Source organism: Muscardinus avellanarius, assembly GCF_963383645.1.
Source record: "Muscardinus avellanarius genome assembly, chromosome: 21".
Classification (NCBI taxonomy): Eukaryota; Metazoa; Chordata; class Mammalia; order Rodentia; family Gliridae; genus Muscardinus; species Muscardinus avellanarius.
The window spans coordinates 20,425,786-20,450,673 of record NC_137807.1 but is presented as its reverse complement, the minus strand read 5'-3'; the positions used below and the strand labels follow the sequence as shown (position 1 = coordinate 20,450,673).

General features: G+C 54.6%; 1 protein-coding gene across 1 annotated transcript; it reads left to right on the top strand.

Annotated features, from left to right (window-relative positions):
* Nucleotides 1–2,459: 2,459 nt before the first annotated feature.
* Nucleotides 2,460–13,070, top strand: ASPHD2 (aspartate beta-hydroxylase domain containing 2; the record flags this gene model as incomplete). The annotated part of the gene is made up of 3 exons (XM_080717877.1): nucleotides 2,460–3,267; nucleotides 10,311–10,424; nucleotides 12,961–13,070. 3 exons carry the CDS (start codon nucleotides 2,460–2,462, stop codon nucleotides 13,068–13,070), a joined length of 1,032 nt encoding a protein of 343 aa, XP_080574003.1.
* Between the last annotated feature and the right edge of the window lie 11,818 nt (nucleotides 13,071–24,888).

Sequence of the window (24,888 nt, the reverse complement as noted above, 5' to 3'; positions counted from 1 at the left end):
GGACCGTGAGGGTTAAATATTTGAAGCACAGTTTAATAAGCAGCCAGCCATCCTCCGATGCGAAGGGTTCTTTCACTGGTACAGATCAGCCGCGGGCTGGTAGACACACCGCAGGGCAAAGGGTCTGTCACTTATTTGGGCTAAAGGTGACTGTTCTCCACTTCAGCGCTGGGTCCTGGGACTGATCATGGGGCCCCCCCAAAGCTGGGGTCTGGGGCATCCGGGTCCTTTACAGGCTTTGTTTACTGCTGGGCCTCGGGTGAGCTACCGGTGGGGTCTGCAGAAAACGAGGCTGAGCGAGGAGAGGGCCGGCTAGGGGGCGGCCAGTGGACAGGTCCCTTTTCTTCTACCCGGTTTTCTGTGTCTATTTCCATTGACTTGGGCAATTAGCAGGGCTGATGGGAACTAGCACTTAACAGGTGTGTGTTAAATTATCACCCTCTCACTCTTAGACTGCTCAAGAAATAATAACAACAAACAACCCTGCTCCAGAGAGAGAGAGAGAGAGTCAGAGTTCTAATTAGGGGGTTCGCACAGTGTTGGGGGAAATCCTTTTCCCAACAGTGCCTGCTATCACGCTGAAGATAGTCTCACGCTGAATTTCAGGAATCCTGGGGTTCTGCTTTTGAGAAGGTGTGTAAACAAGACACCTTTCATCTGATCTGCCTCCCGCTTTCCTAAAGAGGAAGCAGCTTCCAGTTATGACATAATTCAGGGGACATGTGGGGGGGCACGAGCCCCAACAGCCAGTGGGGCCGGCCTCTGCCTCTTCTCCTGTATCTGAGAAGAAATTGAGGGCTAGCAAGAGAGGGAAAAGAATGTAGCTTCTAACCTCCCTGCTCTGGTATTTTTCCTAGAAATATAAAAAAAAAAACATAAATATTCAGTGCATGTGTTTTTTGACTTACTAAACATCACAGTCAAGTGATTTTGTATTCAACTCAAACTCGGGAGAAGCCGGTGGACAGTTACTGAACACCTACCCTTTTAGTATTTGTTTTGTTTTGTTTTGTCTGTTATTGTTTTGCTTGGCAAGTCTGGGGACAGAAAAGTCTGGGGACAGAAAAGTCTGGGGACAGAAAAGTCTGGGGACAGAAAAGTCGCTTCAGAAGAGCCTTCGGGATTTGCACGTGGCTGTTGGGATCGGAGGGAGGCCTGAGTCCTTCCTTTTGCACCCCACCTTTGGCTCACTGGCTCATCAAAGATGGCTGCTGCGGGTCCCGGCAGTCAGCAGCACGCATGCGTGTTTCCTGTCCACCGTCATGCATCCTCAGCCAAGGAGATACGTCCATGCGATAGATGGGAGAACCTGAGACCTAGAGGAAGAGACTCCCCAAGGGTTAGCGCCGCGGCTTCCTCCAGTTAGGGCTCAGAACTTCCCTGCCCTGCCACAAAAGTTTTCTAGGCCAAACTAGAAAACCCCACGGGACGGGAATGGGGAGCTTTTCCCCATCTGTTCAGATGGTAGTGGGATATACACCTGGCTGTTCCCGTCAGACTGGAAAAAGCAAGACCGACCAAGCGTTCCACAGGGCCCTGGGAAGCGCCGCCACGGTCCTTGGGGCTTGGCCAGCATGACCCTTGGGCTCTCATCCTACCTTTTATTTTTTTTGGCAGTACTGGGGATGGGACCCAGGGGCTCCTACCTCCGAGCTACACCCCCAGGCCTATTTTTTGTTCTTTATTTTGAAACAGGGTCTCACCGAGTTGCAGAGGGCCTCGCTAAGTAGCTGAGGCTGTCCGCGAACCACAGTCCTCCTGTGTGTATGGAGGCGCACGCCTGTCATCCCAGCATTCGGGAGGCTGAGACAGGAGGATCGCGGTTCGCAGCCAGCCTCAGCTACTACTTAGTGAGGCCCTTTGCAACTCAGTGAGACCCTGTTTCAAATAAAGAATAAAAAACAGGGCTGGGGGTGTCGCTCGGAGGTAGAACGCCCCTGGGTTCCATCCCCAGTACCAAAAGAACAAAGGAGGTGGGGCTGCTGGTTTATCACCTAGCCCTACTGGCCTTTTGGGGAAGGGAGGTGGCCGGCAAATGGGGAGCTGATAATGAGGGTATTGCAGAATTCCAGGGCCTTGCACAATTGTCCGAGGCTGTGTCTTCCTGCTGAGGACTTTCCGAGGTGTGACGCTCACGCTGTTTTTGTGTCCCTTTTTTGTCCCAGGTGTGGACCGCCTATAAACCCTTGCACGGCACCAACGCCACCTGCCGAGGTGACGTGAGCCCGCCCCTTCCCGCCCATCGCAGTGACTGTCGCTGGTGTGGCGTGGTGGGCCGGGCCGCCCCCCTCGTTGCTCACCGATGCCAGCCTCGGGCCAGCCTCAGGGACAGCGGCAGCCATGCCTCCTCCCGCCCCGGCCCTTCCCTGTGCCCCATACTGACCGGCACGTCGCGGGGACACTCGGGACCCCAGAGGACTGACCGTCCGCAGCGCCAGTGTCCAGCCGCCCAGGTGACCATGTCGCTGCCGTGGCTGGCGGCCTGGAGCTGGTCGCTGGACGGCCTGCGGGACCGCATCGCCTCGGGCATCCAGTCGGTGCGGGACTGCGACGCCAGCGCCGTGGCCACCGTGGCCTGCCTGCTGGTCCTGTTCGTGTGGTACTGCTATCACGTCGGCCGGGAGCAGCCCCGGCCCTACGTCTCCGTGAACTCGCTCATGCAGGCGGCCGACGCCGGCGGGCTGCAGAACGGCTTCGCGTACTGCCAGGCGCCCGAGTGCGCACGCTGCAGCCACGGCGAGGGCTTCAACCAGAAGCTCTACCAGAGCCTGCAGGAGTATGCCAAGCGCTACTCCTGGTCGGGCATGGGCCGGATCCACAAGGGTATCCGCGAACAGGGCCGCTACCTCAGCAGCCGGCCCTCCATCCAGAAGCCCGAGGTCTTCTTCCTGCCCGACCTCCCCACCACGCCCTACTTCTCCCGGGACGCCCAGAAGCACGACGTGGAGCTGCTGGAACGGAACTTCCAGACCATCCTCTGTGAGTTCGAGACCCTCTACAAAGCCTTCTCAAACTGCAGCCTCCCGCAGGGCTGGAAAATGAACAGCACCGCCAGCGGAGAGTGGTTCGCCTTTTACTTGGTCAACCAGGGCGTTTGCGTCCCCAGGAACTGCAGGAAGTGCCCACGGACGTACCGCTTGCTGGGGAGCCTTCGGACCTGTATTGGGAACAATGTTTTTGGGAACGCGTGCATCTCCGTGCTGAGCCCCGGGACGGTGATCACGGAGCACTACGGGCCCACGAACATCCGCATCCGGTGCCACTTAGGTATGTTGGGGGGACGGGGGCCCCCGGCACGTGTGTCGAAGGGCCCCTCCGACGTAGGGGATACGAAACATCACAAAAGCTCAAATAACTAAAACTGGACTTTTGTATCAGTTTGCTTTTATCAGACATTGGCGAGCTCGCGTAGACAACCTTGACTGCAGGAACTGGGTTCCAAGAGCAGGCACGACAGCGCCCGCCTGTCATCCCAGAACTTTGGGAGGCTGAGACAGGAGGACCTCAGATTTGAGGCCAGCCTCAGCAGCTTAGCGAGGCCCTCGGCAACTTAGCCAGACCCCGTTCCAAAAGAAATAAATAAAGCCAGGTGTGATGGTGCACGCTTGTGATCCTAGAACTTGGGAGGCTGAGACAGGAGGACCTCAGATTTGAGGCAGCCTGAGCAGCTTAGCGAGGCCCTCAGCAACTTAGTGAGACCCTGTTTCAAAAGAAAAAATAAAATAGGGCTGGGGAGGTGGAAACCCCCCCCCATCCTAGAGCCGGGCGTGGTGGCGCACGCTTGTAATCTCCACGCGTGGGAGGCTGAGACAGGAGGACGGCACAGGTTCGAAGCCAGCCCCAGATACTGAGCGAGGCTCTCGGCAACTTAGTGAGACCCTGTTTCTAAATAAAGTATAAAATAGGTCTGGGAGTATAGCCCGGAGGTAAAAAGCCCCTGGGTTCCACCCCCAGTACCACACACACAAAAAGAAACCCCCCTTCCTGGTTCTATCCCCAATACCACACACACACACACACACACACACACACACACGACTGAGGATATAGCATAAAGGTAGAACGCCTGTGGGTTCAACCGCCAGTACCAAGACAAACAAAGAACTGAGTCTCAAATTTGTGATCGGTATAAACTCAGGTATTTATTTCCTTGTATTTGCGGTGCCGGGGATCAAACCCAGGCGCTCCTTCAGAAAGATCTGCAGCGACCAACGTGTCCGCTGTCTGCCTCGTCCGCTATGGGAGCCCCAGCCCCGCGTGACCGTCGAGCGAGCGCCTCAGACTGGCGGACCTGGGCTGTAATTCCTGTCGACACATTGTGTGAGTGGCTGCCGTCTTGAGAGCGTCGCTTTAGGGCCCCAGGCTTCTGTGAGGATCACTGAGGCCCCTGGGGACATCAGGAGGTGGTGACGGACACTCGCGCGCGGGCCCAGCCGTCAAGGAGGGCGTGGTGTTAGGCCGATTGGTAACAGAGATGGCGTGTGTGCGCACAGCAGAGGTTTTGCAAGCGGCATCTGGAGTTGGGTCACCTCGGTTTGCACCCAACCCTGCCACAAGCTGGCCGTGCCCCTTCGGGCAGGTCACGTCACCCCCGGGAGCCTCGTTTTCCTCGTTTAGAAAGAGGAGGTCAAGCCGGGCGTGGTGGCGCACGCTTGTAATCCCCGCGCTTGGGAGGCGGAGACAGGAGGATCGCGCAGCTTTGAAGCCAGCCCCGCTGGCTTAAGAGACCCTATTTCCAAAAATAAAAAAGTATAAAATAGGTCTGGGAGCGTAGCCCAGAGGTAGAAGGGCTTCCAGGAACCCCAGTACCACCAAATATAAATAAATAAATAAATAAATAAATAAATAAATAAATAAGAAGAAGGTCAAGGCCAGGCCTTGGGATGCGGAGGCAGGAGTATCGCAGGTTTGAGGCCAGCCTTAGCAACTTAGCAAGACACTGTTTCCAAAATAAAATATGGCTGGGGGCTATAGCTCAGAGGTAGAATTTCCCCTGGGTTCAAGTTCAATCTCCAACACCACCAAAGGAAAAAAAAAAAGAAAATCGGCCTCTACAGAGGCAGCTTGAGGGTCCAGTCCGCCGAGACCTGTCGCATGTGTCTGCACACAGCGCAGTCCAGAGTACTCAGGAAAGGCAAGCTTAACTGCCGGATGGTGAGTAGGGGCACTGCTCTCCAGGACGCCTCTTCCTGGTGATGGAAGCTTGGTTGCTGGGACCATGGCATCACCGGGCGGCATCCCAGGCTGGAGGAGCTGAGATAGAAAGCCGCAGCCCGCTGCGGGAGGGAGAGTGGCACAAGGGGTCCGCCATAGAGGACCGGGTGCCGTTTCACCAGCGTGTTCTGCGGGGGAGCCCCGGGTTGCCCGGCGAGGAGCCCCACGCCTGCACCCCCTCCTCACCTACGCAGCTCTGCTCCTCTGGGGGACGATTCTGAGGAAGACATGGTTCTCACGGAAGACTGGGCTTCTTAACGAAGAAGGAAGGCGTAGCTTAGAGCCGATTTCAGGAGTCAGGCAGGGCGGGTAGAGAGGCTCTGCAGGTGCGTTCCGAGTCTCTGGGGCTCAGTGTCTCAGCTGCAAGATGGCAAAGGTAGCGCTCGCCTCCCAGGACCGTCGGGAGGATTAAAGTGCCATTTATCAGGGCGTGGTGGGTGGCGCACACTTGTAATCTAGGACTCGGGAGGCTGAGACATGAAGGTTCGCAGGTTCAAGGATGGCCTTAGCCATGTGACAAGACCGTCAGCAACCTAGTGAGACCCTGTTTCAAAATAAAACAGTTTTGAAAAAAGGCTGGGGATTAGCTCAGAAATAGAATAACTGTGGGTTCAACCCCCAGTACTACACACACACACACACACACACACAGTACCATGTTAGATGGTCTCCTGGGAAGGAGCCTGGCCCACGATACCGTGCTGTCAGTGGTAGGTAGTGGCTGCTGGGATCCCACACCATGTTGGTCAATATAAAAAGAGGCTCGTGAGCTGGGCGTGGTGGCGCACGCTTGTCATCCCCGCGCTTGGGAGGCAGAGACAGGAGGATCGCGCAGGTTTGAAGCCAGCCGCACGTGCTGGCTTAAGAGACCCTGTTTCCAAATTTAAAAAAATATAAAATAGGTCTGGGAGTGTAGCCCGGAGGTAGAAGGGTTCCATCCCCAGTACCACCAAAAAACAAACAAAAAAATGGCTTGTGGACGTGGTCTCTGATCCATGGGCAACTGGCTCTGGAACCAAGAGCTCGAGACCCCGTCCCAGCGCAGCCCCATTTCCAAAGCACCCTGGGCAGAGCCCCGAGGGCTGATCCTCTATTTTTCCTCTCTAAACCTGAGCTAGCTCTCAACCCTACTCTTAGGGCTATTTGTTTTTTGTTTTGTTTTGGTGGTACTGGGGTTCCTGGAAGCCCTTCTACTTCCGGGCTACACTCCCAGACCTATTTTTATATTTTTATTTGGAAACAGGGTCTCCTAAGCCAGCGCACACGGCTGGCTTCGAACCTGCGCCATCCTCCTGTCTCCACCTCCCAAGCGCGGGGATGACAAGCGTGCGCCACCACGCCCGGCTTCTTAGGGCTATTTGGAGTTGTAAAAGGGATGCGTGTAAAGTCTTGGCAGGCAGAGGGCAGGAGGGGGCTCCCGGGGGTCAGATGATCATCTTAATGGTGGCCGTGGTCCTGTTGCTGGGCCGGGCAGACAGGCCGCAGCTGGGTGCTCTGGGCAGACGGGCTGACGCTGGAGGCCCAGAGGGGCCCTCGAGGGTGGAGCTTCCCCTGGGGGCCTGTGGCAGCCGTGTCTGGATCTGCTGGGGAGGCCGGTGGTGCAGGCTGAGACAGGACCGGTCAGGGGCAAACAGACCACGAGGCCTCTGCGCGGGCTCGGGAACGGAGGCAGCCATGCAGAGCATCACCATTCTTTTTAAAAGTTTTTCTTGATGTTTGGTGTTTTTTGTTGTTGTTTGTGGTGCTGGGGATAGAACCGAGGGCTTCGTGCATGCTAGGCTGGAGCTCTGCCCGGAGCCACATCCCCAGCCACCATATGTGTTTCAAAAGTTTCAGAATGCCAGGAAGGAAAGGCGTTCATGGGTCGGCGCAGCAGAGCCCTGGGCAGGGTGCGCAAGGGAGGGTTGGTAGCCAGAAAACCTCGATTTACTTCCTGTGTGTGAATGTTTGTTCTACAACTATACAAAAGAGTGTGTGTGTGTGTGTGTGTGTGTGTGTGTGTGTGTGTGTGTGTGTAAAACATGCCCTCATGGGCCTCATTCCCATCTCAGACCAGCTAGTTACATTCAATGCCATTCACGCACAGTGGAGCCTTCGCACGCTGTCCCTCCAAGCTACGCCCCCAGCCCTATTTTATTTTCTTATCTGAAAACAGAGTCTCACTGAGTTCCTGAGGGTCTCACTAAGGTGCTGAGGCCGGCCGCGAACCTGCGACCCTCCTGCCTCAGCCTCCCAAGTACTGGGTTACAGGCGTGCGCCACCACGCCCGGCCTGTCTACTCGTCTTCTGCCCCTGGCCAAGCCGTGGCTGGTGGAGCTGTCCCTCCAGATGCCAGGAGCTCCCGCCTCGTGCTCCATTACTGTCTGTCCATTGGCTGCACCTTTGCTGGGCCTCCAGAGACCATCGCCCGGTCCTGACTCCATGCAGAACCCACCACACCTCCAGGCCCACCCCTCCATCACCTGGCCTACGGCGCTGGGTCTTCTCCCCGGCCCTGGCAACAACCTGAAAACCACCTCGAAGATCCCACAACTCACCGGGCAGATGGGACCGGGGAGTCATACTCACGAGAAGGGCCAGGCCAAGTAAGAACAGCTTCCTGATTGTTCTGTGGGCGCCGTCAGCTGGGCCAGGCGGGCCAGTCGTCCCCGCTTGCCTGCTGTCCCCAAAGGTGCCGTGGGCGCGTCTGTCCCTCCCCCCAGGAGCCCCGAGGGCTCGCTTTGGGGAAGCGGTGGCCATTTCTGCCAGCGAAGCTGGCGTGAGGCAGGAGCAGCCGCCACTGGATGCTGGGACCACGCAGGGGAGGCAGAGGGCAAGGGGGGCAGGCACGCGGTTTCTCTGAGGTTCCCCGGCGCAGAGAAATGAATCATTTAGTGGCCCAGAGAAAGGCGAGCCTCTTTCTGAAACCCCGGGGGCACGCAGTCTCTGCAGAGCGTGCCCTCCTCCTGAAAGCCTGTGCCCGAGCCAGCCAGGACACAGGAAACGTGGCTGGCGGGCTGGGCCCCTTAACAGCCTGCTCCAGGCAGAGGCAAGACGGTTCTGGGTCCTTGGAGGGGCCGATGACGTGGCCCCCCGTTCAGTGTATTGTTGAGAATCACAGCGTCGGAACCGTAAGAATTCAGTGGTCAGTCCATGCAGCTGCTAGCAACGTGCGCCCGGCCTTTCTGGCTTAGTGTCCAGCTTTTGTTGTTGGTGGTGGTGGTTTTTGTTTGTTTGTTTGTGTGTTTTTGTTTTCTTGTTTTTTTATTTTTGCAGTACTGGGGATGGAACCCAGGGGCATTCTACCTCCAAGATACATCCCCAGCCCTATTTTCTTTTCTTTCTTTTTTTTTTTTTTTTTTGGTGGGGGGGTGGTACTGGGGTTCCTGGAAACCCTTCTAACCTCCGGGCTACACTCTGAGACCTATTTTTTATATTTTATTTGGAAACAGGGTCTCTTAAGCCAGCGTGGCTGGCTTCAAACCTGCGCGATCCTCCTGTCTCCACCTCCCAAGCACGGGGATTACAAGCGTGCGCCACCACGCCCGGCTTTCTTTTTGTTTTGTTTTTGTGGTACTGGGGATGGAACCCAGGGGCATTCTACCTCCAAGCTACACCCCCAGCCCTATTGGGTTTTTTTATTCTTTATTTTGAAGCAAGGTCTTACTAAGTTGCAGAGGGCCTCACCAAGTAGCTGAGGCTGTCCATGAGCCGAGATCCTCCTGTCTCGGCCTCCCAATCCTGGGATTACAAGCGTGCGCCACCACCACTCCCGGCTAGTGTCCAATTTTATAAGAGCCTGTTCTTTGGAATCAGACAGATGAGGGGCAGCGAGGTCTCAATGGTAATTCTTCAGTACTGGTGCCGCTCAGCTGTCCAGCTGGAGAAAGCTTTTATTTTTCACCAAGTCTAAAAAGTGTTTATTCAGCACAAGCCTGCGCATAGTAGATCTTCGATTATTAGCAACCTAAGTAAAGGTCATATAGTGATCTGGGTGAGGTGGCGCAGGCCCGCAATCCCAGTACTTTGGAGGCTGAGACAGGAGGATCGCAGGCTTGAGGACAGCCTCAGCAACTTAGACCCTCAGCAATTTAGACCCTCAGCAACTTAGCAAGACCCTGCTTCTCTTCCCTCTCCTCCTCCTCCTCCTCCTCCCTCTCCTCCTCCTCCTCCTCCTCCTCCTCCTCCTCCTCCTCCTCTTCCTCCTCCTCCTTCGTACTGGGGATGGAACCCAGGACCATTCTGTCTCCAAGCGACACCCCCAGCCCTATTTTTTTTATTATTCTTTATGTTGAAACAGGGTCTCGCTGAGTTGCAAAGGGCCTCACTAAGTAGTGAGGATCGTGAACCACAATCCTCCTGCCTCAGCCTCCCGAAAGCTAGGATTACACCACGCCCTGCTTAGCAAGCTCCTGTTTATAAAGTTAAAAAAATGAAGTAAGGCTAGAGTGTAGCTCAGCGATAGAAATCACCTGGGTTCAATCAGCAGTGCGTGCACGCGCGCGCGCACACACACACACACACACACACACACACACACACACACACACACCATGTACAGGGTGAACCCTGTGTCTTTACTGGCTGCTAGAGGAGCCCCAGGGACAGGACGGTAGAAGAGTTACTGGATAGGCGGATCTGGAACCGGACTTCCCTGGACCTCCAGGGCCCCAGGCCGGGCATCATGAGGGGGGCCCAGGGCCAGGGACGGAGGCGCGTGGACTGGAGAACTTCCCTGCACAGCGAGCAGGCGCGCTCACGCACCCACTGCCCTAGACAGAACACCACGGACCGTGTGGAAAACCGCAGAAACAGACCGCAGTTCTGAGGCTCGCCGGGCCTTCCAGCTCCCGGGGGGGCTTCGTGCTGTGGTCTTACCTGGTCAAAGCAGGTGGACGAGCACGCTCCGGCCGCTTTTACAGGGCTTGCCGTGGCCTGGGGGCTGGGATAGTGGGGACACAGACAGGCAGGCAGACAGGTAGACGGACAGATGGACCGGGTGCAGGCTCTGGGGTGAGGCGCAGCCAGCGCTTTGGAAGCCGAAGCCGCTCACCAGAGCAGCAGCCCTGCGCCTGCCCTGCGCGGGCCCCTGACTCTGCTCTTCTGTGTCCTCACAGGGCTGAAGACCCCCGGTGGCTGTGAGCTGGTGGTGGGGGGCGAGCCCCAGTGCTGGGCAGAAGGGCGCTGTCTCCTCTTCGACGATTCCTTCCTGCACACCGCGTTCCACGAAGGTGGGTGCCTCCCTTCCCCGTTACACACACACACACACACACACACACACACACACACACACACACTCTCTCTCTCTCTCTCTCTCTCTCTCTCTCCTTTAATTAACATACCTTGCCAAGCACATTTGGCACACAGCTCTAATCTCAGTACTTGGGAGGCTGAGACAGGAGGATTGCAAGTTCCAGGTCAGCCTCAGCAACTTAGCAAAATAAAATAAAACAAATGCTTGAAAATAAAACACAATAGGTAGCCGGGCATGGTGGCGCACGCTTATAATCCCAGCATTCGGGAGACCTGAGGATCGCGGTTCGGGGACAGCCTCAGCTACTTAGTGAGGCCCTCTGCAACTCAGTGAGACCCTGTTCCAACAACAAAGAAAAAATCTAAAAAATAATAGGGCTGGGGGTGCGGCTTGGAGATAGAATGGCCCTGGGTTCCATTCCCAGTAGCGCAAAAAAATAAATAAATAATAAATAAATAAATAAAACACAGTAGGCGCCGGGCGTGGTGGCGCACGCTTGTAATCCCAGCATTCAGGAGGCTGAGGCGGACAGCCTCAGCTCCTTAGCAAGGCCCTTTGCAACTCAGCAAGATCCTGTTTCAAAAATAAAGAGACTAAAAAATAGGGCTGGGGGTTCCACCCTGGGTTCCATTCCCGGTACCACAAAACAAATAGAAAATTAAAACACAGTAGACCTGGGGGTGTAGCTCAGAGGTACAGTGCCCTCTGCACTCAATCCCCCGTACCAAATTAATTAACTAATAGACTTTATTATTTTTTTTTTTAGAGAAGCTTTAAATTTCCAGAAAAAAAGTGAGCAGAAAGTTCCAAATGTTGCTTCGCGTGGTGGGACGCACCTGTCATCCCAGGGCTTGGGAGGCTGAGACAGGAGGATCGCAGGTTCACAGCCAGCCTCAGCAACTTAGTGAGACCCTGTTTCAAGAAAATAAATAAATAAATAAATAAAAATAAAAATAAAACAGCTCAGAGGTAGAATGCCCCTGGGTTCCATTCCCAGCGCCAAAAGATGAACAGACATCCCGCCCGCGCCATCAGACCTGCGGTTCTAGCGCCTGCGGGGCTCCCGCTCAGTGTTGCACGTCCTGCGGGTGTGGACAGCGTTGTGGTGTCCTGTGTCCACCACAGCAGTGACCCGCCGAACAGCTTCCTGCCCGGGACCACCCCGAGCTCCGTCATGCAGCCCTCCTCTCCACGCCCCTTCACCCTCTGAGCCAGAGATGCACACAGCCGAAGCCACAGGAACCTTCTTTATTATCTTTTCTTTTTCTTTCTTTTTCTTTTTCTTTTGTTTTTGTACTGGAGATTGACCTCAGTGGGGTTCTACCTCTGAGCTACACCCTCAGACCAATTTTTTATTTTGTAAAAAGATCTCCCTAGCCGGGCGCGGTGGGCACGCTTGTCATCCCCGCGCTTGGGAGGCGGAGACAGGAGGATCGCGCTGGTTCAGAGCCAGCCGCGCTGGCTTAGGAGACCCTGTTTCCAAATAAAAATATAAAATAGGTCTGGGAGTGTAGCCCGGAGGTAGAAGGGCTTCCAGGAACCCCAGTACCACCAAAAATAAAAATTAAAAAATAAATTAAAAAATAATCTCCCTAAATTGTGGCGAGTCTAAGTAGCTGAGGCTGGCCAGAACCTGCCATCCTCCTGTCTTAGCCTCCAAGTGTTGGGTTACAGGCGTGTGCCACCAGGCCTGGCTCATAAGAACATTTTTTTTCTTTTGGTACTGGGGATTGAACCCAGGGGCATTCTACCTCCGAGTTACACCCCTAGCCCAGTTTTTATTCTTTGTTGTTGTTTTTTTTTTTTTTTTGAGGGGTGTACCGGAGATGGAACCCAGAGGCATTCTACCTCAAAGCTACACACCCCCCAGCCCTATTTTTTATTCTTTATTTGAAACAGGGTCTCACTGAGTTGCAAGGAGCCTCACTAAGTAATAGCTGAGTCTGGCCTCAAATCGTGATCCTCCTGTCTCAGCCTCCCAAATGCCTGGATTACAAGTGTGCACCACCATACCTAGCTTTTTATTCTTTTTTTTCTTTTTTTTTTTTTTTTTTTTTTTGGTACTGGGGATGAAACCCAGTTGTCTTCTACCTCCGAACTATACCCCCAGGCCTATTTTATATTTCATTTGGGAACAGGGTCTTGTTAAGTTACTGAGAACTACACTAAGCTTCTGAGGCTGGCTTCGAACACGCACAATCCTCCTGTCTCAGCTGCCCAAGTACTGGGATTACAAGCATGCACCACCACATGGGCCTTTATTCTTTATTTTGAAACAGAGTCTCACTAAGTTGAAGAGGGCCTCACTAAGTAGCTGAGGCTGGCCACAAACCTGCGATCCTCCTGTCCCAGCCTCCCAAGTACTGGGATTACAGCCGTGCCTGGCTCCTATGAACATTCTTGTTCCGAGCTGGGCCGGAGGACGGGATGGGTCCCTGCCCCAAGCGCAGAGTCAGTCTGGCCACAGGGGCTCCTGGCTGCGGGGCGCGCTGACCTCTGCCCCCTCCCCGCAGGCTCCGTGGAGGACGGCCCGCGGGTGGTCTTCATGGTGGATTTGTGGCATCCCAACGTCGCAGCTGCCGAACGTCAGGCCCTCGACTTCATCTTTGCTCCGGGACGATGAGGGCCTGCCCTGTGCTGGAGCTGACCGGAGAGCCCGGGAGGGGAGCGGGTGGTCGGGGGCAGTGGCCGCCGCCTGCGCTGAGCGCCGGCCTTGGCGGGAGGCCGCGCCTGGCGCTTCAGATCACCGTGGGCCCCTCTCTCCTTTGGTTACTGTAAAAAACTTTTCGGCTTGTGATTTTTTTTTTTATTCCTTTCCTTTTCCGTTTTTTCCTTCAAATCGTCCGCTTCGGAGGTTCCTTTCCGGCTTCCCAGTGCATCCTTGACGCCGTGACCAGAGCCTGGGTGTCCAGCTCACGTCTGTGTTCTGTTCCCCCCTGGGGTTTTTTATTTCCCATGTTCTGAAACAGAGTAACCAAATGGTTACTTGTCTGATTATAACAACGTCAGACTTCTTGTGGTCATCCCAAAAGGACAAAAAAACACAGCCAGCCAGATCCTAGACAGGGTGGCCTCTGATCCACAGCCCCCGGGCCCGGCCAGCTCCCTTGACAGGGTGGCAGACTGCCCGGCGGTGTCGCTCTGTCCTGTCCCTGGTCAGACCCCTGATGGCAGGAGTGTCTGGCTGGTAGGACCTGAAGGTTTTCCTTCAACTATTTTCCCACAGCGCCGAGGCTGCGCCCTGGAGAGCCGTGTCGGGGCTCCCTGGATCGGCCACAGAATGGGGTTCACGTACCTCACTGCCTACAGAGGCCTACTGCCAAACCAGGCCTGCACGCGCCCCCACTCTAGCAGTTCTGCGTCCACAGTGGTGAAGGGTTAGGAATTCCAGTGGAAGAGGGGCCCGTGCCCCAACAAGCTCCCCGGGAAAGCCTTTCTGGCAAACCGGAGCCCTGGGTCTGACCCAAGTGTCTGTTTTGATTCAGATGTCTGTTGCCTCTGATTTTCCGCTCTTTTGTCTGTAAATAAATGTCCAAATGCCAGACCCAGAGGCAGCCGGAGTGTCGGCCCCGAGTCTGTCATCGAACAAGGGGCCACAGTGACCTAATCTGGTGAAGGTGCGGCGACATGGGAGACCTACAAGCCCCGAGGACCCGGAATCACTGTGCCGTAAAGAACACGCACGCCTCAAAGGTTCACCCGACGGAAAGGACCCAGGAGGCCTGTTTGAGGCCCTAAGTCTAGGAACAGCCTCCTCTCGGCTGGCTGAGTGTGACCTGGACGGCGTCCCTTGGGCCAGGTCGGATCTGTAGAGCCCGGAGGGCGCGGGCTCGGAGTTGGTACCAGAGTCCAAGCCAACAGGTACTGTGAGCGCGGCTGTCGGGCTAAACAGACCCGACACACACTAGGTAGCTCCTAGTGTGCGTGCAGAGCAAACACGTCCGCGTTTCAGCCAAGCACCCTCGTGGTCAGACCGCAGCGGTCGGATCTCAGCGACGGCAGCAGCGTCCAGCTCACCTAGTGTCTGTGCTCATGACCCTGTTAACGAGCCACCGAGGTGCATGACTCCCACGTATCCCGACCGGTCTGCTGGACGTTTACAAAACCGACAGCCCACGCAGGCACCCGGCCAGCCGGGCTCTTGTGCCGCGGTGGGGAGCAGAGGGTAAATAAAGAATCTTGCTGAAAACCAGCCTGGAGTGCCGAGGTCGTCCGTGGGAATGGAGACGCGGCCCGGGCAGATGCCTGTGTGGCGGCTCCCGGCTTTTTAATCTCGTGTCTGGCGGGTGGGATGCTCTTAGCCATGGCGGGTCGTGATGGGAGCAGATGTGCTCTAAAACTAGGGGCCTGGGGCGAAGCAGCTGGTCTCTGGGACGCTGAGCAATGACAGGTGTCAAACTGGGCAAAGGACAAGGACGTTGGCTCTAGGAAAACTTGGTGCCCAGTGGCTGCAGTTCACACCCTGTGGCTTTGGGCGTCATTTAACCCCTTGCAGCCTCAGTTTACCCCCCTGCTTGCCGCGCCAGCCGTGGCTCCTCTCCGCCCAAGCAAAGATGAGTGGTGGAGAAATCGGCAGAGGAAAGGCAGTTCTTTTTTTCCTCCTGTCTTAAAAAAGGGCACAGCCTGAAGCCAGGCGAGGTGGCACACTCTTGTAATCCCAGCCTTCAGGAGGCTGAGACAGGAGGATCACGGTTCGCAGACAGCCTCAGCTACTATTTAGGCCCTTTGCAACTCGGTGAGACCCTGTTTCAAAATAAAGAATAAAAAATAGGACTGGAGATATAGCTTGAAGGTAGAATGCCCCTGGGTTCCATCCCCAGTATTGTGAAAAAAAGAAAAGGAAGAAAGGAAGGAAGGAAGGAAGGAAGGAAGGAAGGCCCGTAATCCCAGGACTTGGGAGGCTGAGACAGGAGGTCTGTGGCCAGTCTCAGCACCTTCACAAGATGCTCCATAACTTAGGCCCTGTTTTAAAATAAATCAGGGCTAGCCCAGCGTGGTGGCTCACGCTTGTAATCCCAGCATTCGGGAGGCTTAGACAGGAAGATCGTGGTTTGTGGCCAACTTCAGCTACTTAGGCCCTTTGCAACTCAGTGAGACCCTGTTTCAAAATAAAGAATAAAAAAAATAGGGCTTGGAGTATAGCTTGGAGGTAGATGCCCCTGGGCTCCATCCCCAGCACCGCAATAAAATAAAATGAAACAGGACTGAGGGTGTAGCTCAGAGGTAGCATGCCTCTGGGCTCAACCACCCCCCCTGCAAAAAAAAAAAAAAAAAAACCAAGGTAGCTATACTCTAGTAGCAGGAATGGCCGTGTGTCAGGCAGAGAGGAGTCCATTTACCTGGGGCCCTTCCCACTAGGTAATCGCCAAAGTAATTCACGGCGTGCGGCTAGGGATGCCGGAGGCGAGAAGGAGCCCTACCCGCTGCAATGCCTGGCTCCCACCCCAGACCGCCTTCCTCCCCCTGGAGTCAGGGCCAGACGGCCACGGTCACCCCAGGCCCCCCCGGGACCCCGAGCCCTTTATCCCAGACAGTCATCATCCCCAGAGTCAGCCAGTTTGTCTGGGCCATGTTTTTGGCAACAGCAATCAAACTAAGAACGTGTAGCGCCCCACAGCAAGTAGCGGAAGAGCATACCCCGCGGGCTCTTCACGCGCCTGCGCAGTACGGCCACCCGGGAGCTTCTGAGACGCCACCGCCCACCCACCCCGAGCATCGTCTTTCTTTGGTCTGGAAGATGGACCCAGGCACGCCTATCTTTTTAAATTCATTTCCTTTTCTTTATTTTTATTATTATTATTATTATTATTATTATTATTTCGGGTACTAGGGATTGAAGCCAGGGGTGTTCTGCCTCTGAGTTACACCCCAGCCCCTCTTTGTTTTGTCTTTTTTTGTTTGTTTTTAGTTTGCTGTTGTCTTTTATTTATTTATTTATTTTTATTTTTTATTTATTTATTTATTTATTTATTTATATTTATTTATTTATTTATTTATTTGGTGGTACTGGGGTTCCTGGAAGCCTTCTAACTCCGGGCTACACTCCCAGACCTATTTTATATATTTTTTATTTGGAAACAAGGTCTCTTAAGCCAACGAGGCTGACTCCGAACCAGCGCGATCCTCCTGTCTCCGCCTCCCAAACGCAGGAATTACAAGCCTGCGCCACCGCGCCCGGCCGTTGTCTTTTATTTTGAAACAGGGCCTGGCAGAGTTGCCGAGGGTCTCCCAAGTCGCTGAGGTTGGTCTCAAACCTGCGATTCTCCTGTCTCAGCCTCACAAATCCTGGGATTCCAGGCGTGCACCGCCACCACCTGGCTTCCTATTCTTGTTCTAACGTGTAGCCGGGGCTGAGGACCATGGGCATGAGCCAGATGGAGAGTAGAGTCCTCTGGGTCCCCCTGTGACCCTGGGCAGGCCACCTGCCCCTGGCTTCTGGTAATTCTTAACCCGCGTTACCAACAGCACCTGGTCGAGCTTTTTTGCGAAACCACCGAGAGCGCCGTGCTCGGTCCCGGGGTGTTTGGGACCTGACGCATCTTCAGCTCCAGCCCGAGGGGGTGAACCACGGACCCACGGGCCAGGCCTGACCAAGGAGAGCCTCTGAGCTCCTGGCCGCTCCATCTGCCCCAGGGCTGGCTCCCTGGTCCACGTTCTTTTGCTGGGACCACTGACCCTTTTCGTGGTGGGGGGAGCCAGCCGAAAGAAAGCCCAGGAGGAAGGCCCTCAGAGGCAAGCAGGTCCCAGCCTAGGAGACCACTGGGATCTTCAATACAGCTTTGTCCTCCCAGGACTTGGGAGGCTGGAAAGGAGGCTCGCACATTCAAGGCTAGCCTCAGCCACTGAAGATACCTTTACTCAAAACAGCTCTACCTCCGAACTTTTCGATTACGTGATCCAGTAAACTCCCTTTCAATCTTAAGCCTGAGTTGTGAGGTCTATTTATTGCCAAAAAGTCCCAATCCAACAGGTCGGTTTCACCCCAAGGGGCTTCACACCTGCTCTCGTAGGCTGGACTCGCCAGGCACGATGCCGCTCACCTGTAAGCCAGGGCTTTGGAGCTGAGGCAGGAGGGTCGCGGGTTCCAGGCCAGCCTCAGCTCCCTAGTGAGACCTTCCACCACCCTGTGAGATCCTGTTTTAAAATAAAAAACAAAATAAGGCTGGGGGAGGGGGTTCGCTCAGAGGTAGAAGGTTCCTAATAATATCATGTCAAGTTCTGAGAGAATAGGAGGTCCTATTTATTCGTGTGTGTGTGTGTGTGTGTGTGTGTGTGTGAGAGAGAGAGAGAGAGAGAGAGAGAGAGAGAGAGAGAGAGAGAGAGAGAGAAGATTGAACCCAGGAGGGTTCTAACTCTGAGTAATACCCCTAGCCCTATTTATTTATTTATTTATTGCGGTACTAGCAATGGAACCCAGGGGCATTCTACCTCTGAGCTACACCCTCAGCCCTAGTTTTTATTCTTTATTTGGAAACAGGGTCTCACTAAGTTGCGAAGGGCCTCACTAAATAGCCGAGGCTGTCCTTGAACCGCGATCCTCCTGTCTCAGCCTCCCAAATGCTGGGATTACAAGCATGAGCCACCATGCCCGGCTATTTTTCTTTCTTTCTTTCTTTTTTTTAAACAGGGTCTTGCTAAGGTCCCAGCCTAGGAGATCACTGAGATTCTTAATAAAGCTTTGTCTTGCTAAGCTGGTCTCAAATCCTCCTGCCTTGGCCTCCCAAGTACTGTGATTGCAAGCTTACCAGCTTGTAATCCACCACCGTGATCAACTTCCACATATATATATATATATATATATATATATGCCATATATTAATATGTATCAACGTAAAGAGCGGTAGCAGAAGCCAAGTACAAGAGGTTCCTTCTGAGGCCCGTCTTGCCGGCTGCCAGCACCTTCCCTACCATCGCCCTCCCCGCTGCCTCTGGCCAGCAGATGTAAACACAGGGACCTGGCAGGATAAGGCTGGGCCTACAGAGGTGCTAACAGATGGCCTGAAACAGCAGGCAGGTTGTGGCGGGTTCCAGGCGCACCTGCGGCGCTCACCCGCGCCTGCGCCCTCGTGCCCCCGTGAGCCGCCCCCAAGGTCACGGCGAGTGCGCCTCCCCACCACACGCAGCTCGGCGCGCCCTCCACGTCTGTCCCCACCTTCTGCACTGGGGCTCAGATGGGGTGCAGTGGCACACAGTGTGTGTGTGTGTGTGTGTGTGTGTGTGTGTGTGTGTGTGTGTGTGTGATGGTTCTAGAAGTTGAACCCAGGCAGTGTACCTCTGAGCTATACTCCCAGCCATATTTTATTTATTTATTACAGTACTGGGGATAGAGCCCAAGGGCATTCTACCTTCGAGCCACACCCCCAGCCATATTTATTTATTTATTTATTTATTTATTTATTTATGGCCTTGGGGATGGGACACAGGTGCTTTTCTACCTCCAGACTACACCTCCGACCTATTTTATATTTTATTTGGAAACAGGGTCTCACTAAGTTGCTGAGAGCCTTACTCAGTAGCCAAGGCTGGCTTCGAACCCGTGCGATCCTCCTGTCTCAGCCTCCCAAGCGCGGGGATGACAAGCGCGCGCCACCACGCCTGGCTTTATTCTTTTATTTTTAAAACCGGGTCTCACTGAGTTGCGGAGGGCCTCACTAAGTAGCTGAGGCTGGCTGCGAACTGCGATCCTCCCGTCTCAGCCTCCCAAATGCTGGAATCACAAGCTCACAGAGACATTTTTCTTCTCATTCTTTTCTTAAAAAAAAATATATAGTATAACAACTATTTACACAGTTTACATTGTATCAGGTATTGTAAGTAACCTAGACATGCTGTAAAGAATCCCGGAAGATGTACAAATACTGTGCGTGCCCTCAGGGCTTGGTGTCTGCTGGGGTCTTGGGACCAGTCTCCCTACAGATACCAAGAGACAGCTGGACTTCTAAGATCTGGACATCTGGCCTCACCCTGGGTGCACAGGGACCTGGGGTTCTTCTCAGGACACTCCTGAATGCCTTTTCTTAGGGGCCAGCCTGGTATACAGCCTCCTCCTGTTTGTTTATTTATTTGTTTGTTGGTTGGTTGGTTGGTTTTGCAGAACTGGGGATTGAACCCAGCAGCATTCTGCCTCTGAGCTACAACACCAGCCCTATTTTTTATTCTTTTTTTTTTCTCGGTATTGGGGATGGAACCCAGGGGCATCCTACCTTCACATTACACCCCTGGCCCTAGTTATTATTTTTTATTTTGAAACAGGGTCTCACTGAGTTGCAAAGGGCCTCGCTAAGTAGTTGAGGCTGTCCGCGAACCGCGATCCTCCCGTCTCAGCCTCCCATGTATTGGGGTTCCAAGTGTGCACCACCACGCCCAGCTTTATGCTTTACTTTTTGAAACGGGGTCTCACTAAGTTGCAGAGGGCCTCACTGAGTAGCTGAGGCTGGCTTTGAACCCGTGATCCCCATGTCTCAGCCTCCCAAATGCTGGAATCACAAGCGTGCGCCTTCACAGCCAGCCGTTCCGTCTGTTTTAAGGGACACCACGGGTCAGAGGAATGAGTGACTTGCCCTAATTTCCACGGCGCAAGATGCAGGGGGGGACTTTGATCCCACTCTCGGGACACCAAAGTCATGTGCTCCAGAGGGAGCAGCAGCCCAAACCAACCCGCTCGGCAGACTGGAGGAGGGGTGAAGGGGGCGCCTGACATCTGCCGGCTTGCCCCTCCTGGCCCCCCGCCCCGGGGCTCTGGCCAGCACCCCACGCCTCTGCCCAGGGCGCTCAGCCAGGTGACAGGCAGCGGGACACGGGCAAGGGCGGCCTGTGTTGGACTGCAATGTGCACAGGCGGTTCCTAAAATAGCCGCAGCTCCTGGCGTTCAGGAAGCACCCTGGGCACCCCTCGAGGGAGAAGGACGGGCTGGGACATTCAGATCCTGGTTGATGGAGGAGGTATTCTTCCTTCACCTTGCAACCTCAAGCCCTTTGGCTCCGGCTTCCCAGATGAACTACAGCCTTGGGCATTCCCCCTTAGATCAAGATGGCAGATGTTGCTTTTACCTCTGGCCTCTGCTCCCACCGGGCCTGGTGGCAGTCACAAGGGGCCGCGCAGGGGACAGCTGCCTCCTCCTTCTTGCTGTCTTCACCGGAGAAGCCAGCATGGAGGGGCGGGGACAGGTGTGTGCGCACCATGTATGCACACGTGCGTGTATGCTGGGAGGCCGGGCACACGGGGAATGGTTGGACAGTCTGAAAGTCAGCACTGGGCCCCCACTCACTCCAGAGCTTAAGAACCGAGCGGGGCGTGGGGGCGCACGTGTGTAATCCCAGCCTTTGGGAGGCTGAGACAGGAGGATCGCGGTTTGCAGACCGCCTCAGCTACTTAGTGAGGCCCTTTGCAACTCAGTGAGACCCTGCTTCAAAATAAAGAAAAAAAAATAGGGCTGGCGGTGTAGCTCGGAGGTAGAATGCCCCTGGGTTCCATCCCCAGTATCGCAAGAGAAGGAGGAGGAGGAGGAGGAGGAGGAGGAGGAGGAGGAGGAGGAGGGGAGGAGGAGGAATCCCCTTGGAGACCCTTTCCATCTGGAGACAGTGCCTGTCGCTAAGAAGGCACAGTGTTGTGTCCACAGCCAGCCGCACCTCCGTCAAGTGCAGTCACCGTCACTATCCTAAGTATTTGTCCCTCAAATCTGCCCATTGGCAGGGCTCAACAACATACACCTGTCGCCCCAGCCGCTCAGGAGGCTGAGGAGGAGGGTCGCCAGTTCAAGGCCCGCCTGGGCAACCTAGCAAGACCCTGTCTCATAATTAAAAAGGGCTGGAGATGTAGCTCGGTGGTAGAGTGTCCTGGGCTCAATTTCTGATACCACGAAATAAATAAATAAACACACTATACATTAAAATCTGCCTAGCGTCTGCTCCTTTCTGCTCTAGGCCACAAAGCCCTCACCCTGGGCATCTGCAACTCCCTTCCTTCCTTCCTTCCTTCGTCCGTCCTTCCTTCCTTCCTTCCTTCCTTCGCCTTCCTTCCTTCCTTCCTGTGTGTTACTGGAATCCAGGAGCATTCTACCCCTAAGCTACACCTTCAGCCCTATTTTTATTTTGAAATAGGGTCTCACTAAATTGCTCCCTAAGTTACTGAGAGCCTCACTTCAAACTTTGGCTTCAAACCTGCCATCCTCCTGTGTCAGCTTCCAAGTACAGGGATGACAGGCCTGCGCCACCATGCCCAGCGCACCAGCAACTTCTAATGGCTCCGTCTCTCCCGCTTCTCCTCCACTCCAGAGCCAGCAACTTCTGCTGAGGACAGACAGTGCCACTGCCCTGCTCAAAGGTCTCCCCTGGGCTTGTGTAGGGCCACCCCTCCCCATCCTGTCAGCGCCCCACACCACACTGAGAAGACAGAGAACCAGGAATCACCAGGACCAGGAGGATGTATTAGTTTCCAGAAGCTGCTGTAACAAATGACTGTCGACTTAGCAGCAGTTGTTTTTTGTTTTTGTTTTTGTTTTTGTTTTGTTTGGTAATACTGGGGTTCCTGGAAGCCCTTCTACCTCCGGGCTACACTCCCAAACCTATTTTATATTTTTATTTGGAAACAGGGTCTCTTAAGCCAGTGCGGCTGGCTTCGAACCTGCGCGATCCTCCTGTCTCCGCCTCCCAAGCGCGGGGATGACAAGCGCGCGCCACCACGCCCGGCTTAGCAGCAGTTTAACACAATCAAAATTCATTCCCTCGTGGCTCTGGCGACTGGAAGACCAAGGCCAGGTTCGCTGGGCCTGCTCCCACCATGGAGAGAGACACATGCCCGGCCTCCGCGGGCTCTAGGGCAGAACCCACCCCCGCCTTTCCTGGTGTCTAGGGATGGCAGGCTTTCTGGGCTTGTGGCTACATCCCTGCGCCCTCCACCTGGGGCCTCATCTCCGTCAGCCTGTCCCTGGACACACAGGACCTGCTCGGATAATTCAAGATAACCTAAAATAGTCTTTCCATCTCAAAGGCTTTATCATTATTATTTTGTGAGGGGGCAGAAACTGGGGGTTAAGCCCTGGGATATTTTATCTCTGAGCTACACCTCCAGCCCTATCATCCATCTATCTAATTTTTGTGGTACTGAGGATTGAGCCTAGGGACATTCTATCTCCAAGCTATGCCTCCAGCTCTCTTTTCTTATTTTTTCATTCCTTCTTTTGAAACAGGGTCTTGCTATGTGGATGAGAGTCTCCCTACTTGCTGAGGCGGTCCTCTAACCTGTGATCTTCTTGTCTCAGCCTCCCAAGTACTGGGATTACAGGTACGCACCACCATGCTTGGCTCCATTCATTCATTCATTCATTCATTATTTATTTATTTAGGTATTGAAGATTGAACCCAGGGGCATTATACCTCTGAGCTACACCCCCCTCCAGCCCCATTTTATTTTATTTTTTAATTTTGAAATGGGGTCTGGCTAAATTGTTGAGGCTGAGGCTGGCCCTTAAGCTGCAATCCTCCTGACTCAGTCTCCAAGATCCTAAAATTATAGCCAGCTCTGATGTGTGACACAGCACCCAGCTTTCTCCATATCAGTGTGTGTGTGTGTGTGTGTGTGTGTGTGTGTGTGTGTGTGTGTGTGCAGTGCTGGGGAGTGAACCAGGAGCATTCTACCTCTGAGCCACACCCGCAGCTCTTTCTACGTTCTATTTTGAAACAGGAGGGTCTTGCTAAGTTGCTGAGGGTCTGTCCACCTTGCTGAGGCCCTGGCCTCAATCCTGCGGGATCCTGTCTCAGCTTCCCGCGTGCTGGGATCACAGAGCTTAGAGGTCTTGGATGCAATCATGTGTACAAGAACGGTATCATACCAGGTAACGTTCACAGGCTCAGGGGCTGGGGACCGCCGCTCGGCCCCGCACAAGGCCTGCTGCAAGGACGACATTCAGCTAGCTACTGATTTGGGGCAGGGCAGGTGTTAGGAGTGCAGTAACTCGAAGGGGTGGGGCGAGCACCTCCACCCTGGAAGGACCTAGAGGTGCTAGACGCTCCCGCCTGGCTCGCTGCCACTAAGGGCAGATGCTGCGTACCCTCCCTCCCTCCAGGGACCGGGCAGCTAGGCTGGGCTCCTGCCTTTCCCCAGGCAACCCAGGTTCTTTCCCAGCGGGAATCTCCCAGCCCCTATTAATCTCTCCTGGGAACTTGATCTCCGCTGCTCTGCTCGCAGGTGGCAGAGGCTGAACAGCCCGCAGGGGCTGACTCCGAGTCTCTGCTCCCGCCCACGTTTCCTGGATGTGACCGTGGGACTCTGCAGGACCCTGACCTCCCCCACCACCAAAGGAAGGCTCACTACTGCAGGTGCTGCAGCGCCCCCGCCCCAGGCCTCCGCTCTTCTTAGAGGCTGCCGAGGGTGTGGTCTGGGACCGTGCACGTGCCCCCCCTCTGTTTTGTTTTGTTTTTGCAGTACTGAATATTGAACCCAGAGGCACTCAAGCTAGACCCCAGCCCTATTTTTTTAGTAGTATGTATGTATGTATGTATGTATGTATGTATGTATTATAGTACTAGGGATGGAACCCAGAGGCATTCTACCTCCAAGCGACACCCCCAGCCTGATTTTTTATTCTTTATTTGAAAACAGGGTCTCACTGAGTTGCAAAGGGCCTCACTAAGTAGCGGAGGCTGTCCACAAACGGCTATCCCCGTCTCAGCCTCCCAAATACTGGGATTATAAGCGTGGGCCACCAGGCTTAGCTCCTATTTTTTTACTCTTTATTTTGAAACAGGGTCTCATTGAGTTGCAAAGAGCCTCCCTAAGTTGCTGAGGCTGTCTGTGAACCATGATCCTCCTGAATGCCGGGACTGTAAGCGTGTGCCACCATGCCCAGCACATTTGCCCTGTCTTGAGATCCTGGATCCCTGAGACACTGAAATGGGCTGCTGGGGGTTAAGTGCCTTGCCAAGCTTTGTACTCCTGGCCCCCAGTGCTCTGAGGGGACTAGGACACCTGCAAGGTGGAGACAGAGCAGGACCCGAGACGCAGAACCCAGGGGAATGCCCACTTGTGTTGGGATTTGGTGATGTCTGTTAGTCCCAGGCAGATGGATGTGTGTTTCGTCTGCCAGCATGGGGGTGAGACAGGCGAGGTCCCCCTGGAGGGGGAGCAGTCTGCAGTGCAAGGCAGGCCAGGCCTGCCTTCCCTGTCTGGATCGCTCTGGGGCCACTGTTGGAAGACTGGACCCAAGGCTCCTGCACTGCAAGGGTGCGAGGCTGCTCTCCAAGGTGCTGAATCAGACAGGGCAGGGCGAGGGCCGTTCCCTGCCCCTCCTGCCGCCACCTCCCTCTCAGCAGAGGCTCCTGCCCCAGCCTCCTGACAAGTTGCCTCAAATAATGCCACACACCCCGCCACCCTGGAGAAGCCAGGCGGATGGGGCCAGAGCCCTGACAGGGGCCGGTTGGGGCTCTGGGGGCTTCTCGGAGAGG